The sequence below is a fragment of the Macrotis lagotis genome, chromosome 4 (genome assembly GCF_037893015.1).
Source record: "Macrotis lagotis isolate mMagLag1 chromosome 4, bilby.v1.9.chrom.fasta, whole genome shotgun sequence".
NCBI classification, from domain to species: Eukaryota; Metazoa; Chordata; class Mammalia; order Peramelemorphia; family Peramelidae; genus Macrotis; species Macrotis lagotis.
This window is the reverse complement of record NC_133661.1, coordinates 104300452-104318303: the sequence shown is the minus strand read 5'-3', so window position 1 is coordinate 104318303 and position 17852 is coordinate 104300452. Positions and strand designations below refer to the sequence as shown.

General features: G+C 38.7%; 1 protein-coding gene and 1 long non-coding RNA gene across 6 annotated transcripts in view; one reads left to right on the top strand and one right to left on the bottom strand.

The window, feature by feature from the left end:
• RBM20 (RNA binding motif protein 20) overlaps positions 1-12503 on the top strand; it is a 256727-nt gene extending 244224 nt beyond the window's left edge. For 2 of the 3 annotated variants that reach the window (XM_074233728.1, XM_074233727.1), the window contains 2 exons: positions 2218-2339; positions 9214-12502. In XM_074233728.1, coding sequence (XP_074089829.1) covers positions 2218-2339; positions 9214-9330 — 239 coding nt within the window. In that variant the 3' untranslated portion in view covers positions 9331-12502. Of the gene's footprint in view, positions 1-2217; positions 2340-9213 lie in introns of all 3 variants that reach the window. The other variant, XM_074233726.1, reaches the window with a different exon arrangement.
• Positions 1-17852, bottom strand: part of LOC141521294 (uncharacterized) — a 64884-nt gene that overhangs the window by 20080 nt on the left and 26952 nt on the right. The window contains exon 1 of one of the 3 annotated variants that reach the window (XR_012477887.1): positions 995-1057. The exons of the other annotated variants lie outside the window; for them this stretch is intronic. This is a non-coding gene — a long non-coding RNA (uncharacterized LOC141521294). Of the gene's footprint in view, positions 1-994; positions 1058-17852 lie in introns of those variants that run through there. 3 annotated transcript variants of the gene reach the window in all.

Below are 17852 nucleotides of genomic sequence, written 5' to 3'. Positions count from 1 at the left end.
ATAGTGATAGCAGGAAATGTCAAAGAAAGTCAATTCAGCTGGCCAGTTCCCAGGATCCAACCTGGATTTAGGAATCAATCAACAACCCAAAATACAGTCAAAGATAATATTAAATTTTTGCATTCAGATGACCAGTGAGTGCTAGTGATACTGTTAGAAACAGGGAAATCAGAGGACATGATTTAGAGAAGAAAATATTTTTTTTTTTTTGGAATGGCTCCAGAATATTTGGATCTAATTTGGGGGGGAAGGCAGTTAAATGTAGGCTTGATATTGGGGACAGGGGTGTCAATTCTTACCCATGAAGCCATGAGTAGACCTGAGATTGCCAGCAAAGAAGAGTGCAGAGCCAGCAGAGAAGGTGAAGACCCTGCCATTAGCAATCAAGAAACTCAAAAGGACACAGCAAAAGTCTAAGAGAGGAGTGAGCATAGCTAACATTGTCTGACAATTGTGATTTGCAAGTAACTTTGACTTGTTTTATCTGATCCTTGTGAAGTGGGTGCTAGGATTATTCCCCATTTTACAAAGAAGTGAGACTGAGAATAAGGGAGTTACCCACAATCACACAACTAGTCTGAGGCAAGGTCTGAACACAGGTTTTCTTAATCCCAAGCACTGTACCCCTCCCTGTAGTGGGAGAATCACCAAGGACAAAGGCATATGTTTCACTTTCTAGGGCTTTTCATTTCCTATTCTTACTACAAGGGGGGGGGAATGCTATTTTTGAAATGGAAAAAAATTAAATTGCCAGTTGCAAGCCTGGAATTCTTATCTATTTCCAGGGCTCTGACAATCCCTGCTGCTTCCATGAACAGGAGAAGTCATTTAGAACCCTCCATAACTGTTTAGCAGCTGGCTTAGAGCCATTTTCATTTTGGATAACTCTTCCTGCCTGGTGCCAGGAGTCTCCAGAAACTATGTCCTATGGATAATCTTGCCACCCATCTCCATTTTCTCCCATATATAGCCAAGGAAATGATGTAGCTCAGACCCTGAAGATGAAAGTACTGGAGATAATAGAGATGAAAAACAGGTGTCCTGGTGATGGGTTCATTTTCTTTTCTGAAAGAGAAATAGCCACAATCATGGAGGGAGATATAATTTGACATATTTGTTTAATACTTCATAATTTTTGAATGCTTCCCCATATATGTATCAGAAGTCAGTTTTCCTGAACCTGAACCCAAGGTTCTTTCTACCATTTCCTAATAATAATGTTTATTATGGCAGAATGTATAGAGTACTCAATTTACTGACTGTGTGACCTTGAACAAGTCACTTAAATTTTCTCAGATTCAGGTAGATAAAGCATTGGAGCTGGAGTCAGGGCACCAGAGTTGACATCCTGTCATGGGCACTTATTAACTGTGAATTCTTGAGCTGATCACTTGACCAAAATCTGCCTCGGTTTCCTCATTTATAAAGTGAGGATCATAATTGTACCTACCTCCCAGGTTTGTTGTGAGGATAAGTTGTAAAATATAAGTGTACTTTGTAAATTAAAATGTGCAAAATTATAAATATATACTACATACACACAGAGAGACATATATAATGTGTTTTGCAAACCTTTAAAGCTCTCTTTATTGCTAGTTATTATTAGGCAAACTTTTGACTTGTACTCTAGTGTTCATTCCTCCCCGCCCCCATCTACTGCTTCCAGAATTTCACATTCACTGAGTAACTACTATAAGTGTTAGGGAATAAATGTGACTCAATACCTTCCCTCAGTGAGACAACAAATTAGCAAAGAAAGATAAGGTAAAAGACCAAGTGATTGTAATACCAGGAAGGGCATGATAAGACCCTTGGAGAGGTACAAAGTACTATGGGAATTAGGCAGAGGGAGAGATCATATCAGGTTGGAGGAATAAAAGAAAGTTGTTTTTTTTTAAGGAGGGGATTAGGTAAATCACAACTTGTTGAAGTCTCATTTTTTTCATCTGTAAAATGGAGAGAATAACCCCTATCCTTTCTACCTCTCTGGTGAGGATTAAGTAAAAAAATGCATTTAGTAAAAGTAAGTACTTTGCAAATTTGAAAGTATTATACAAATATGAGTTGCCCTTGTTTTTCCTAAGAATATACAAAAACCTGCTGGGACCCCGACCAGGCCAAAGTCAGTCTTTGTTTTCAAAGGCTAACCAGGCACTGGGGACAAGATGAGAGTCTGCCATATTTCTAACACATATTTTCTTCCCTCTTCTTGGACAGGAGTGGAGTTTGTGGTGCCCAGGACAGGATTTTATTGCAAGTTGTGTGGTCTTTTCTACACCAATGAAGAGACAGCAAAGACAAGCCACTGTCGCAGTTCAATCCACTACAGAAACCTTCAGGTAAGAAAGAGACTTTGTTGCCATGACAGGCACTGGTAGGGATCTGGGGCTCTTCCCAGAGAGGTGGTAGAGCATCCTGTCTTCTCCCATTCCATCTCTCTCTTCTTTGTCAAAGCCCCAGGGAACTCAGACTTACTGAGGAAAGCAAGTGTGTATCTGCACAAGTCTGCCCCAGATTGCCCCAAACACACCCTAACTGGTTCCTTATAAAGAAACCACACACTAGATTATCAGAGATATTCTTGATCCTAAAGGTGGTTTATAAGGTCATCTCTGCCATCTTCTCTGCATTCTCACCCCTCTCCCAATTAAATCCCAGTTCTGCTCAGTGGGAAATCAGAAATTTTAGTTAGAATAATAGTAACGTGTTGAATTGAGCTGAAAGAGACTTAAAGATCATGCAGTCCAGGTGGTCATTTTCTAGATGAGGAGCTGAGGCCCAGAGAAAATTTTTTTCCCAAGGTCACACAGGTAGTGAGGAACAGAGATGGATTCAGGCCCAAGTCTTCTGATTCCAAATTTAGTGTTTTCTATACCACACCAGGGGGCAAGTTGTTTCAGGTTGGACAGGGGATCATGACCCTAAAATCCATTGCTAATAATTACTACAGAATTCTGCAGACCCCCAAACAGCAAATCAGTTCATTTTTTTCAACTCTAAATTAAACTACTAGCTCCAAGACTCTTAGCAAGTTCCCTTCCTCCTTTTCCAACAAGTAAAGAAAGTATTTCTAGATTAGAAAACAGCCATAATTAAAAACACAGGTCTTTTTCATGAATTAGAAGGGGTATGACTTATTTGATCATCACAGCAATCAGAGAATCAGCATTATGACGAGACATGAGGAGGGGAGATGAAAACATAGTGTTGAATCCTTGAAAAAAAAGTGACAACATCAAATCCCCTGAGACAGAGTCTGTGCTGTCATAGAAATAATGCTGCATTAGTAGGCAAGAGAAATATAGATTTGAATTTTATGTTGTCATGTGACCCAGGCAAGTCCCTTAATCTTTCTAAGCCTCAATTTTCTAATTAGTAAAATAAGAATGATAATAATACCTACATCACTGTTTTGAGCAACAATTCTTAAAGTGTGGTCCAGGATCCTCTGGAAATTCCCAAGGTGCTTTTAGGAGGCCTTTGAGATCAAAACTTTTTATAATAAAACTAAGCTTTTTCATTTCTAATGAGGTAAATTTGATAGATGTAACACATATAAACAGAAGCTCTTTGTGGGGAAGGCCTTTGATATTTTTAAGAGTATTAAAGAAGTCCTGAGACTACCAAGTTTGAAAAACAATGGTTTTGAGCATCAAATGAGATGATGTATATAAAATGCTTTGCAAACCCCTAAGTCAAAAACTTATTGCCATCCTTAAAAATTAGTATTATTTATTGTTTAGTTTCCAACAAACAATTCCACTAAGATATTAAGAATTCCATTCTCACCAGAATTTTAATTTGTCAGATGAGACTTTAAAGGCTCATCTAGTCAAACTATTTCTGCTTAACAATCATGCCATGTTCTATGATCTGAAAAGTTGGCTTCTTATGTTGGATGGAGTAGCCCCCGTTGGACTTCTTTAGTGTCAGAGGCCAGAAACTCTCAAGTCACAGGAGACCTGTAGCTATTTCTACTCCAGACTCCTTGGGTTATGTGATCTCACCTAAGGTGCCACTGCTGACCTCGTGGCAGCTTACCCTAATTGCCGGTCAAGTACCAAAGAGAATGTTAATAGCTTCCTGAGTTTGGGCCAACTGACCATTAGCATCCTAATTTGTCAAGGGCTTATTTGATCCTCTTCTAAAAATCTGAAGTAATTTTACATCTTAATTTCATTCTTGAAAACTGCTGCTTTCAAGTTAAGGGATCTCTAGGGTTCTAGAAAACTAGAAACTTCATAAGGGCAAGAATCACATGTTCTCTAAAATCTAAATATCTCTTAGTAACTGAGCAGTGCTTTCTACACAACAGTTGACTAAGAAGGGTTTTACAAATAAGTAAGCAAAAGAATGAATGGTCCAAGGTCTTACTGTCCAGACCAAGCCTCCCTTGGGTTTTTTTTTGTTTTTTTTTTAGGTTTTTGCAAGGCAAATGGGGTTAAGTGGCTTGCCCAAGGCCACACAGCTAGGTAATTATTAAGTGTCTGAGAGGGTAATCCACTACAACACCTAGCTGCCCCCAAGCCTCCCTTGTTGTTAAGGACAGTTTATGTTTATATCCTGGCTCAGTTGACTTGAACTGGATAGCTCTTGTTAGTAATCTTCTCAAAATATATCTGTCCCTGCATCTATTCCTTAACTCTCTATCTCCAAAAGATGTGGCAGGTTGACTGACCACAGGACTATTTTTCTGGACTACCCAGATAGTATTACCATCTTTCTTTTTTTTTAAAGAAAGATTTTATTTATTTTGAATTTTACAATGTTTGGCCTAATCTTGCTTCCCTCCCCCCACCCCCCACAGAAGACAGTCTGCTAGCCTTTACATTGTTTCCATGGTATTACTATCTTTCTAAAGCAATGTGAAGAAATTCTTAAGATACTAGGCTCCTGGGCAGATTTTTAAGTAGTATAAAGGAGTCTTGAGACCAACAAGTTTGAAAACCAATGGTTTTAAGGATCAAATGAGATGATGTATGTAAAATGACTCTCCATGAGGCCTTGGAGATCATTAAGATTTTCAGTTGTCAGTTTAGAAGGCACCTGAGCATCATCCTCAGTCCCCCTAGAGAGTTTTCTATTGCTGCAAATTTTAGGATATCTTTTGGTAGTCCTGACATCCTTTCAAACCTCCAAATTGCATGTATGAGACATGTAAGGCAGAGGAACAGATGTTGGTTTTCTCCTCACTTAGAACAAGACAAGTTATAATTAGCCTTGCCCTCTTCCCTAGGCAGCAGAGTGTGTGTGGAGTATGGTGCTGGGACTCATAGCAGAGAAAAGGAGGATAGAGGAGAGCCATGCCTTGGTCAGTAGAACCACTGGGGACTGAGAGGAGTGGTGCTGCTTCATCCTTTCAGTGAGCAATATGGTCAGATACTTGTATTCTCTTTTAGCTCCAAGAAGACTAGTGATGTGAATGATTCTGAACAACAGATGGATCCAGTTATAGACTTAGAAACAAGTAGCTTTTGCTTGGTCCTGGACCCCAGCATACATAAAGAGACTTAGAAAAGTCATTCTCCCCTACACCATAGTCTATATGTGGTGAATGGCTTCACATGGATATATATTCCATAGCTCTAATGACATGACTTATTTGCAGTACCCATCTATCCTGGCCTGATAGCGGTGTGTACATCTAGATAGGAATAAGTCCTAATATTGATATATAATGCTTTTAATTTATACAGGACTGTTGAATACAGGGCAATCCTGGGAAGTATTTTTGATACTCATTTTTAAAAAAAATTTCAAATTCTTCCCTCAGGTCAGCTTGCACTCTTCCACAGAATGTATGCTCCAAGAGGAACTCTATTTTTTTTTTTTAGTTTATTTTTGCAGGGCAATGGGGTTAAGTGGCTTGCCCAAGGCCACACAGCTAGGTAATTATTAAGTGTCTGAGTCTGGATTTGAACTCAGGTACTCCTGACTCCAGGCCAGTGCTCTATTCACTGCACCACCTAGCCACCCCACCTCTTTTTTTCTTAATTTTTTTTTAACAGCTCGGGAAACTGAGGGTCAGAGACTTGCCTTGAGTCACCCAGAGAGTAAATGGACGCTATGATGTAGCAAATGCTACTTGTTTCTGGGTCTCTAAATGGATCCACTGAAAGGCTGAAGCAGTACTACTTCTTCTGGTCCCCAGTGGGGACCAAAGCATGGCTCTCCCCCTCCTCCTTTTCTCCTCTATGAGTACTAGCACTGTACTCCACACACGTTGACTCCTAATCCATTACTGTGACTGACTTGTCAATACCTATCACAATCAGCGCATTGGATGAGGAACTACCAGTTTCCTTATTATCTCTCATTGTACCATAACAGAGGGCTTCAAAAAGCCCAGGCAAACCTGAAAAGTAGCTAGCATTTGGTAAGATTCCAAAAAGATCTTTGATTACTCAGGCAGAACCTAAGGATAAGAAAATATCTCAACTATTTAAAACAGAACAAAACAAAAACTCCTCAAAACAACAATAAAAACCAGCCAAGTTACTAGGAATGTTCAAGAATTGGGGCCAAGGTCTCCATTTTAACCTACAATGCTCACTGGACCTAGTTACTTATCCCAATAGAAAATAAATGATAAAAACCTCAAACCATGTCTGATCTTAACCAAATTAGCCCATTCCCACTCATCCCACCTGCCAAGTCCCCTCAAGAGACAATGCTTCTGTTTGACTAAAGAGTAAATTCACATTTCCCCTTCTCTTTAAAACATGGGTATCCCTGACCAGATGACTTTGGCAAATGTTTTAGAAGTAGGATGAAGAGAAGACCAACTTTTCAGTAATTTGCCATCCATTGACTAGGGATGTCTTGAATACAAAGAAAGAGAGGTTTATGAAATCATAGAAAACAGTCAGCCAGTCAGCAGGCATTTACTAAGCTTTATTATATCCTAGGTACCTGTCTAAGAGATGAGGATATAATGAAAGACAAAAACCAAACCAGGACTGAAGTGAACTTCCAAAAGTGAAGAGATTTCTGTGGTATGGGAGAGCTTAGAGAAGGTCAGCCTTCCATACAATGGAGGCACTCCCCTTTGGGAGCAGGAGATAGACTTTAGCAAGAAATATTCCAGAGTGAGAAGACTTCAGGGATTATTAGATATTTCTAGGGGGTAAGGCAGCAGCAGAGGCATGGTTTTTGAAGTCTGGAATCCAGGAACAGGCCTGGAAGGTGAAAGAAGAAAAAGACAGTGTAAGAAGTTGAATTAACAGGATTTGGCAGGTGATTGGATTTAGGAAGTAAGGGAGAGAAAAGAGTCAAAAATAAACACAAAGTTAAGTTTAAATGCAATTGTGCTATAGGCAAAAATAAGTGAAGTTCAAAGTAGGAGCAATTTTAGGAGAACAGATAAATTCTGTTTTGGACATACAAATTTTAGTGTCAGTAGGGCATCAAGTTGTGAATGTGTTCTATAGGTAACTAGAAAATCGTGTTGCTGATCTCTGGGGCTCCTGCAGAATATAGTGTCCCTGAAACATTTTTTTCTTTGAAAAAAGTTTTAGTTATTTTTATTATTGTTGTCTTTTGTTTCTAGGTGGCAGGCATCTAATGTAGTCTATCTATCTATCTATCTATCCTCCCATCTCAAATGACTTGAATCCACCTTTGTAAAAAGAAAAACAATTATTTCAGTGACTGCATTTGACCATGTATGCAACATTATAATCCCCTTGTAATACATTTCTCCATTTCTGCTGAAATGAAGGAAACATGTGACATAGTACATTGGTTTTTTTGGTAAAATCATGAGTTCTTGATGATCCCTGCATTGCCAGGAAGTTGGAGAAGGACTTCCCACAATATTTGCTCCTTCTGAGACTGCCAGGTCCCCCTGACACTGAATACTTTGCAAATAAATTCTACAGAATGATATGGGTGAGATGATATCTCTCTTTGCGGGTTCTTTGTTAACAATAAAAAATAAAGAACTGTTGTTTACACAGTGCCTTAAAATGTTCAAAGTACTTTATATACATTATTATATTATTTCAGCTTAACAAGTTTATGAAGTATTACTAGTATTGTCATTCTCATTTTTTTAGATGAGAAGACTGAGTAAGATAGGATAGGTTCATTGACTTGACCATGGTCATATATTTAGTAAGTATCAGATGTAGAATTTGAAACCAAGTGTTCCTAATTCCAAGTCAAACTTTTCACTACACCACAATGCTTCCTAGTACTGGCCTGGAAGTTAGGAGAACTTGAATGTAGGCCTGGATCTTCCACTCAACCACATGACTTTTTAGGCACATACATACCTCTTGGCCTCAATTTTCATCGCTGTAACAGAGACACTAATGCATTGTTAGTGGAGTTGTGAATTGATCCAACCATTCTAGAGAGCCATTTGGAAATATACCCAAAAGGTCCATAAATTGTGTATACCCTTTGATCTGGCAATTCCATTGCTAAGTCTGTATGCCCAAGAGATCATAAAAAAAGAAAAAAGACCTACATATATAAAAATATTTATAGTAGTTCTTTTCGTGGTGGCAAAGAATTGGAAATTGAAGGAATCCCCATTGATTTGGGAATGACTGAACAGGCTGTGGTATATGAATATAATGAGTACTATTGTTCTGTAAGAAATGATGAGCAGGTTGAGTTCAGAAAAACCTGGATAGACTTGCATGAACTGATGCTGAATGAAGGGGAATAATCCCTAACAGCAATATTTTGTGATAATCGACCATGATAGAACTAAGTCTTCTCAGCTATATATAGTGATCAAAGACAATTCTAAAAGACTTGTGATGGAAAATGCCATCCACATTCCAGGGAAAGAACGATAGAGTCCAAATGGAGATCAAAGCATACATTTTCACTTTTTAAATTTGTTTTTTTTTCTCATTATTTATCCTTTTTGTTGTGATTCTTCTTTCAGGATGACTGATACGGGAATATCTATAACATGATTGTTTATTTAAATCTAAAAAATTAATAGCTGTAAAATGGATTAATAATGACTGTCTTGCCAATCCTTCAGTTATGATGAGTTCCAGTTATGATGAAAATATACTTCATAACTGTCAAACTGTATATATATTATATATATGTATATATGTATATATATATATACATATATATATATATAATCCATTATTATCTTACGTAGCACAAGGCCTGGTCCAAAATAGGTGTTTGTCTGTTCAGTCATTCTCTTGGAATTAAATTTGCTTTTTCTTCTTATCACAGAAGTACTTGTCTCAACTGGCAGAGGAAGGCCTAAAGAGCAATGAACAGGGCAGTAGCCCGAAACCAGATGACTGTGGCATTGGAATTGTGCCCCACTTTGAGAGGAAAAAGCTCTGACCCAGCAGAAGCAAGATGAGTAGAAATGAGGGATTGCTGGTAGTACCTTGCTGATCTCCAAGGCAAGACTGCTGCATCTTCTCCTTCAAGATGAGGAAGGAAAGCAAAGTGAAGGATGTGTTGTATGCATCCTTACCCAGAGAACCAGTAAAAATGATCCCCAAACTGTTCCCACAACAAAGTAGTCCTGGCACGTCTAACAGACAGAGCTGCATGTCCTCTCTGTATGTGTGCGTGCGTGTTTCTGTCTCTCTCGAACCCTTTTTCAAACTCTCGCCAGACCTCCTTGCGTTCTGTGCCCACATTTTTTTTTTTCCTTTTCACAAAATCTGACTCCTCAGGGATTTTTAACAAGGTTTAAATTCTTGATGGGATATAACACGTCAGACCAAAAGAAGGGATGGGTTATCCAAGGGGAAGGGCTTCAAAGAGAAATGTGTATGTAAAGAGATACTTGAATGAAATATAGTATTCATCTCCCTGCTTGCTGCTGTTTGATGCTTAGGATAGCCCAGCTACAGTGGCCAGAGCTCTACAACTAGAACAAACATCACCAAGAGAGGCAAGGAGTATATTCTTAAGGAGCCTGATTAAATCTCCTTCATTCTCCAAATGTATGGCCAATCCACCATTTTTAGTAACCTGTTTTTAACGATCTTTTATTCAGTTATTCTAAAGCATTAGCTTTATGTCTTAAAATGAAGCAGACTTTGAAAGATACCCAGCAAAATTTAGTGCCCTTCTGAAAACTCAGATAATTACCTTCCAAATTAATCCCTTCCTTCTTTCTTTCCCCCTTCCCCACCTCAATTTGAGGAGAAATGAGGGCTTGTTTTATTTTGGACAGTGGATTTGGTATGAATTCAGTTGGATTAAAATGAAGCATACACTTCCTCTGCCTCCAGCTAAAATAGCAGTTGGTGTGTGTCTGGGACAAATGACTGCCTTAAAGTGGTGCTTGGAGTCCGATTGAGAAACACCAAAACAATGAAACTGCCAGCCAAGATTCTGTCCTTGACTCACCCGAAGGTGCCTGCATGCTGGGGTGTCTTGAGTTGCATTCTTCTCAAAAACCTCCTAACCCAATGATGCCCCTTGAATTTTGGGATCTGCTGAGGAAGAAAGAGGTTGCTGAATCCAAGTCTAGCCTTTAAGGTTCCTTTAATCTAGGTTTTCTCTTGGGGGCCCTTTTACACCTGGAATAGTAGAGCCTATAGTTAGCTGGGGGTGATCCTCTTTGAAGCTTCTTGCCATGAGATTTTTAATGATTTGTACTCAAACTCTTTGCAGAGCTGAGGCAGCCAGAGGTATCATTCCTACATTAGACAGATTTTACCTTTCTAAGTCAGAAGTTTGCTCAGTTGCTATGTTGTCCCTGGTCAGTAAGTCAATAATTCCATGTGTGGTATTTTGTTCCTGGATACTCTTTGTGAAGTTCCCAGTCCCGGGTGGTAGCAGTGGGAGGGGGTAAGAGAAAAAAACTTCAGAATGATCTGAAGTGGAGCCTAATTCTGCCCCTGGAGAACAAGACACTTCTGCAAAATTGACCTAAAACTGTAGGCAGTGAAAGAAATCTTTAGAGATTTCCAGTATTTGGTCTTATCATCCCTGGTAGACATGGTATGAGAGAATTATTCAGTTCTCATGGTAGGTCAGAGCTCAGTGGACATTTCAGTCACAGGGTCTGGGTCTGAACCACCAATTTAATACGAATACCATAAACATGATGAAATTATGGAATATTAACTTGAAGCCAATGTAACCAGAGAGGAGATACAATTACTGAAATCCATGTGTTTATAAGAGAGAGTTTCAGGAGGGCATTCTAAAAGAAAATAAACCTGTTCAGGTTAAGGTTTTTACCGAAGCTGAAAAGTCAAATTTATAATTTGAACATTTTAGAACCTCAGGAAGGTTCCAAAAGAGACAAGAAAGGGTTTGAAGATTGGGGTTCAATCCAGACTTACTCCCCTGACAATACACATCATGAATCCAGTTGTCAAAGGTAGCTTGTGAACAAGGAATATGTGTACTATGTCCCCAGTACTGGCTGTTCCTTCCTTTCTGGGAAATATCCTGACCTCATATGTCTCTATCTTGCCATCACAGAGAGGGGAGGGGATGCATTTCTCAGCTTTTCTAGGGTTGTGCCACTTACTAAACCAGATTGGGATAAACCTTACACCCTCACCAGCAAAAAGCTGTTGCAGAGGATCACCTTGCCATCCCCCAAATGGGATAACCCCTGCCTTTGCCTGTTCCATATGGCAGGGCTTCCATGGAAATTTGACTTGACTGCTCCCCTGAGGCACTCTTAGGTCTTCCTTGCTAATAAACTGAATAGGTGGTGGTGGGGTGGAAAGTTGTTCAGTAACCATGTTTCTTAAGGATTTTTTTCTCTTTTACTCCATCAGGATCCTCTAATTACAAGAGATTTCAGGATATACATGTGTACATATATACATATATAATATATATTTTTATACAATACCATTGGCATGATTCTTCACCAATCTTCATAATTTGCACTTTTTATTTCTATATGTATTGAACCCAGTACAGTGTTAAAAGCAGACCAGACAAGTTCTTATTCTGTCAAAAAGGCGCTTTTCTGCAATGTTTGTTGATCACTTTCAAGTGTCTCCCCAAAAGGGGACTCAAAAGCATTTACCATTTTTAGCAATAGCTACATTTGTTCCCTGAATAAAATTCAGGCTTTAATATGACAAAAACCTGCTTTTTTAAAAAATAAACTTCCCTTTCTACCCTGCCCTTCCCCAAGAAAAAGAAAGCAATATTCAGTCACTGCCCTCCCCCCCACAGAATTCAGCAAATAAACTGTTGGCTTGACACTAGCTTAGTGTAGTTGTAGCATCGGGCCGGTATCATCAGGGTTTTCTACTTGTGAAATATCTGAGGCTGTGATCTGTTGAATTATACTTGAACTGGACCAGAACATATTTATTGAGCTTATAAAAAATCTTGTTAATTTAAGCTTTGGCTTGTAAATGGTTGGAATTTGTTGAAATTTGTTGAGTGTCTTATGAGTTGTCACTACTTTTACTGATCTGTGTAACTGACCGCAAAGTGTTTTGAGGTGTTTCATAAAAAAATGAAAAGAAAAAAAAGATTTTAATAAAGGTAATTTGAAAGCCTTTCAGTGAGTTATGGTGTTGGTAAATGTTCTCAGGATTTCTAGCTCATTGGGTCCTGGTCAGTAAAGAACCTTCTTATAACTGGAAGGTTTGAGACATCCTAGGTGATTTCTTTCCACTTGAAGAAAAGAGAACTTTTGATCATTTCCTCTGCTAACTGGAAAGCAAATAATTTATTCACTTAGCAAACAATTATTGAATCATAGATTGAAAAGTATTTTTAGCTCTTCCTCTGCTTTCAAGAGGTACAATACCCATTCAATCTGGGACAAGTGGAGATCTAGTCTTTTCTTAAAGACCCACATATTCTTCATAATTCTAAAGCTAGGATTCTAGTAATGTTTGTAAACTTTATTAACATTTGTAATTTTTTCCCTGATATCTGATTTCAATTCTTCTTGCTCAAAATTTGACCCACTTTTGTTGCATCCTCCATTATTACACAGAGAATCACTCTAGTCTCTGGATCCTCCCCTTTAAGTCTTCCCTTCCCATGGCAGCATCATGCTAGTTCCTTTAACCTCTCTTCTAATGTCCTGTTGCCCAACCTTTCAAAAGTCTTTGTTGCTTATCTTTTTTTTCCTCAATTACTTTTACAAAGGCATAGATGGTGCCTGTGTCTAATCTAAACATGGCACAAAACTGGAGGTGAAAGATGACATATTGGATGACAGAGTAAGGACGGAAAAAGATCTCAGTAGGTAAAACTTGGAAGTGAATATAATGAAGTGAAATGTAATAAGCATAAATGTGAACTTACATTTAGGTTCAACAAATCAGTTCTACAAGTTCAAGATAGGGAAGGATGGTTGTATACTTATGGAAAATATTTAGGAGTTTATTATGTTAAAAGTTTAAGATGTGTCAGTAGTGTATTATAGTAGCCAAAAAGAATGGGTGCAATCTTAAATTGTATTAAGGGATATATAATAGAAAATACTGGAAAGCATAGTCCTACTTTGTTGTATCCCAGTCCTGGGCATCTCATTTGATGAATTGAGTAAGTTAACCAGAATGATGAGGGTCTTCATAATCATGTTGTGTGGGAATTGATTGAAAGAAATGGGCTATAATTCCCAAATATAGCAAAAATTGTTATGGTGGCAAAAAAATTCAAAAAAAAGTGAGAGCCCACTGCTGGGAAATGGTAGAACAAACTGTGTTATAAGAATGTGATGAAATTATTGCACTCAAGAAACTAAGAATATGAGGAATTTCAGAGAAATGTGAGAAGACTTGAATAAACTGATGATACTGAGTTAAGAAATTGGAACCAAGAGAATAATATAACCAAATAATGTAAAGAAAAAACTGAAAGGCATCAGAATTCAAATGAATATGATGACCAGTTTGATTCTTGGGTCCTAATTATGAAATATATTTCCTATCTATTGGTGGAGAGGTGGTTATTATTATATAGGTAGTGAGTGCTGCATATGCTGCCAGATATGGTTGATAGCTATTTTGCTTAACTGTTTTATTATGAGGGAGGGATCCTGGAGTCAGAGAAAAGTGGTTTATTTGTAAGTGATATAAAAAGCAAATTACACCAATATAACATTTCAAAAAGAAAATAAGCCAAGCAGGTGCTAGCAAGGCCATGGACTGTATACCCTAGACCAAAATAGACTGCACAGAGACAACAGATTTGTATCTTCCCAGGAAGGGAAGGTCAGGCACTAAATTTTGTAGTACATGATTGTTGAGATCTAAACTCACCCGAGAGATTCTTTCATATTTCCCAGCAATACCTAGAGCCCCAGCCCAGTCCAGAATTGGTTGTCTCTCTCTATCTGACTCAGCTGTGATTCTCAACTCCTGTGATCTGTATTGATGCCAGAACCAAGAAAATGTTAACCTTCACCTTTATTAATTCCACCCCATGCACTAGTCCAAGGGACACCTCTAGAAATTAGGACAAAAGGCCCCTGAGGACCTTAAATAAATTCTCTTCTCTTGGGAGGCAGGAGAAAGTGGGGCATGTTGCAGAATTATTCAGTTTCCATCAGCTCCCAGATGGGAAAGATTTAGAGAGAGGGCTACCCCTGGAAAACACTGGGGATTATTGACCAGCAGGCACTTGGAAATATACCCAGGTTCTCATAATATTTTTTATTCACCTGCCCAGCTGTCACCATGCACTTGACCTTCCCATCATGATTGTGTCTGTGACCATATGCAGTTGTTTACCTATTTCTGTCTCAAGAATGAACAAAGTTCAGGTCCTTGTTAACACCTGCACAGCCCATATGAGATTTATTTTATTTTGTTTGACTGGTATATTATGTGTACTTGTGCTGAGTTGTTTTGTTTTTTTAATCTTTCCATTTTTTTTCCTGATACTCACTTATCTGGCCACTGTTGACAAGGAACAAAAGAATAGGTCCACTCTTTTAACCCTTATGTGATACTAGCCTTCAAAATAGGAGGGTTTGCCAAGGGAAGAGAATCTTTCCAACCACTATAGGATATGGGCTACAACCAGAAAACTAGCTGAAGTTTGCATTTCTTAATTTCTCCCAGATAATAATGATCTCTTCTCCAACACCCATCCTAAAAAGCAGTCTGACTAGGAAATTCAGATCCCTTTAGGCTTGACTGATGTTGCCTCCCAAACCTGTCTGGTGAGGAAAAGCCTTGCTCCACTGAGGGAAAAGTTCGACTGGGAGCCTGCCAAGGGAACTCAGCAGGTTGGAACAGGGTTGAATCCAATAAAGTAGCTATACTGGAGAGCTCCTGGGGAGCACTCAGTGCCCCACCACTTCAAATTCCTGGGCTCCAAAACGAAGAGGAATGGACAATTCCAACTAAGTGGCAAGACCTTGTGTTAACATTCAGGAGGCTGATCTAGTATTCCCTTCATTGCTACTCATCAATATGTGATCTTGGTTGAGTCCCTTAACTACTCTGGGTCTCAGTTTCTTTATTTGAAGTAAGGGACTAATATTTTTATTGCCCACCTCAAATGATTCTATGTAATTCAATAAACAATTATTGAAGTATCTACTATGCTAGGGGATAGAAATGCAAGCGGAAAAATGAAATTTAGTGCCTGTCCTCAACTAGTAAGACAGATAAATCAATGGAATGTAATTTGATAAGGGTACAAATACGTGTAACAGAGGGGCACCAGGATAGACTTCCAAAGGAGGGGGCACATGTGATGAACCTTCAAGGAAAATAAAGGTTTTTAAGAAGCAGAAAGGAGACAAGCACATATTTCCAAGCATGAAAAGAAGACAGCCTACCTAAACCCACAGAGACCCAATAGGGAAAAGCTGAACTCAGAGTAATGTAGAGAGAGCAGTTTATACACTGAAAGACAGTATAGGAAAAGGAACAAAGAGAAGAAAAGTCAGGAAAGGTAACTAGGTTGGGCCTAGACTGGCTAAGACTTGAAACATCAAGCTGAGAAGACTCTTTTATCCTAGAAGCAAAAGAGAATAATTGAAAATTTTGAGCAGGAGAATGACATGGTCAGAGATCTGCTTAGGAAGGAAGAAAAAAAATTTTTTTAATTTACACAGTAACCTTATTATCTAATTAAAAGGAATAGCAAGTTGGACATACTAACTTTGCAGTTTCATATGCAATCACTTTTAAAAAAATTATACTATGTTATGGAAATACTTGTTTTATTCCATAAGTTAAAAATAAAATAAATATAAAAGAAGGAAGATTATTTTGGACAGTGGGTTAGAGACTGTTGTTGCAAAAGGAGTACTTTGTAAATCTTAAGTAGGAGCTATTCTATTTATGTGTCATGGCAAATGGAATACAATAACACATGAGTAAATATATATGAATGGCAAATCTCTCCTGAAGTCTTATTCCAATGTTTCGGTGTGCTTTGGAGAAGACTTGAGTTCCTTAAGTCTGACAATGCCTTCTAAGTTTCTTACAGATCTTTCTGAGCCTGAAAGCCTTGGAAGATGGGTAGGTTTGGGAGGATGGATACACTTTCTTTTTCCAAGCAGTTCTTACTTTACCCCCTTCACAAGTAAAGGGTTTTGATTTACCCCCATATGCCAGCCAAGGGTCTCCCAGGGAGACCCTGGAGAATAAGTGATGAGTCTCCTCACCTGCCTACTCTTTACTAATGGCCCACACATTCCCCTTAACAGAAGGTGTCACACAGTTGCCACATTTAATTCTGCCTTAGAGGCAACTTGGTGGCACAATGGATAGAGTGCTAGACTTAGAGAAAGAACACAGTTCAAATACTGTCTCAAATTACCTATGGGATCTTGGGCATACTACAACTTCATTTTTCTTGATTGTAAAATGGATCTAATAACCACTCCAAAGGGTTGAGAAGGACCAAGTGAGATAAAACAAATAGGTAAAATACTTTACAAACTAACATGCAATGTAAATAGTATTTTAAAAATCACCCCATCCTCAATCTCATCTCATCCTCACCCTCATCATAAGTTGCCTGCTTCTGTAGGCTAAGGAGGGCACCAGCCAAACAGGTTGTAGTCTATTTTGGTCTAGTGACACAGTCCTCTTTGCTATACTATGAATAAGATGTGCCATCTTTCCCCTGGACATTATCTCTGGCTGTCTTCCATGCTGGGACTGCTTTTCCTCCACTCATTAACTTCCCTGGTTTCTCTAAGACCCAACTAAAATCCTCCATTCTATGGAAGCCTTCCCTAATCCCTCTAATTATAGCATTTTCTCACCTTTATTTTCTCATCCTGTATAGAGATTTTTTTGGTATATATATTTGTTCACATGTTGTCTCCCCCATTAGATTGGAAGCTTCTAGAAGGACTCTCTTTTCCCTCTTTTTGTATCCCCAGTCCTTGGCATAATGCCTGGACCATGGTAGGACCTTAAAATGTTGATTGACTATCTAATGATTATCAAGACCAAGAGTTGGGTCATGGAATGCTCTGAAATGCTCGGGTTAGTGGGGCGAAACTTTCCCTTAAAGCCAAAGAGCTTATGCTCAAGAGTGTTTTGAAAGAAGACAGACTAGGAGGCAGAATGAGGGGGTAGGGGTAAACACCTGTACAGTTGGCACATCTTTATGAAGTGACAGAGATAATAATGTTCTGAGCCCTGCACTCTTCCTGTTTGGCACTGTAGGAGTTTATCTAGTGAGCTGTAAGTCAGGGGATCATCCCTTTCTAGATTTCTAGATCTCAGAGAAGCAGCGGGAAGAAGTAACACTTTACTCTCCCCTTCCCTCCTCTCAATGCCTTTAGAGCAGGGGTTCTTAACCTAGGGCCCAGAGACTTGGTTTAAAAAAATACTTTGACAACTGAATTTTACTATGATTGATTTCCTTTGTAATTCTTTGTTTTTTATTGAATGCATTTAAAAACATTACTCTGAGCAGGGTTCACAGGCTTCACT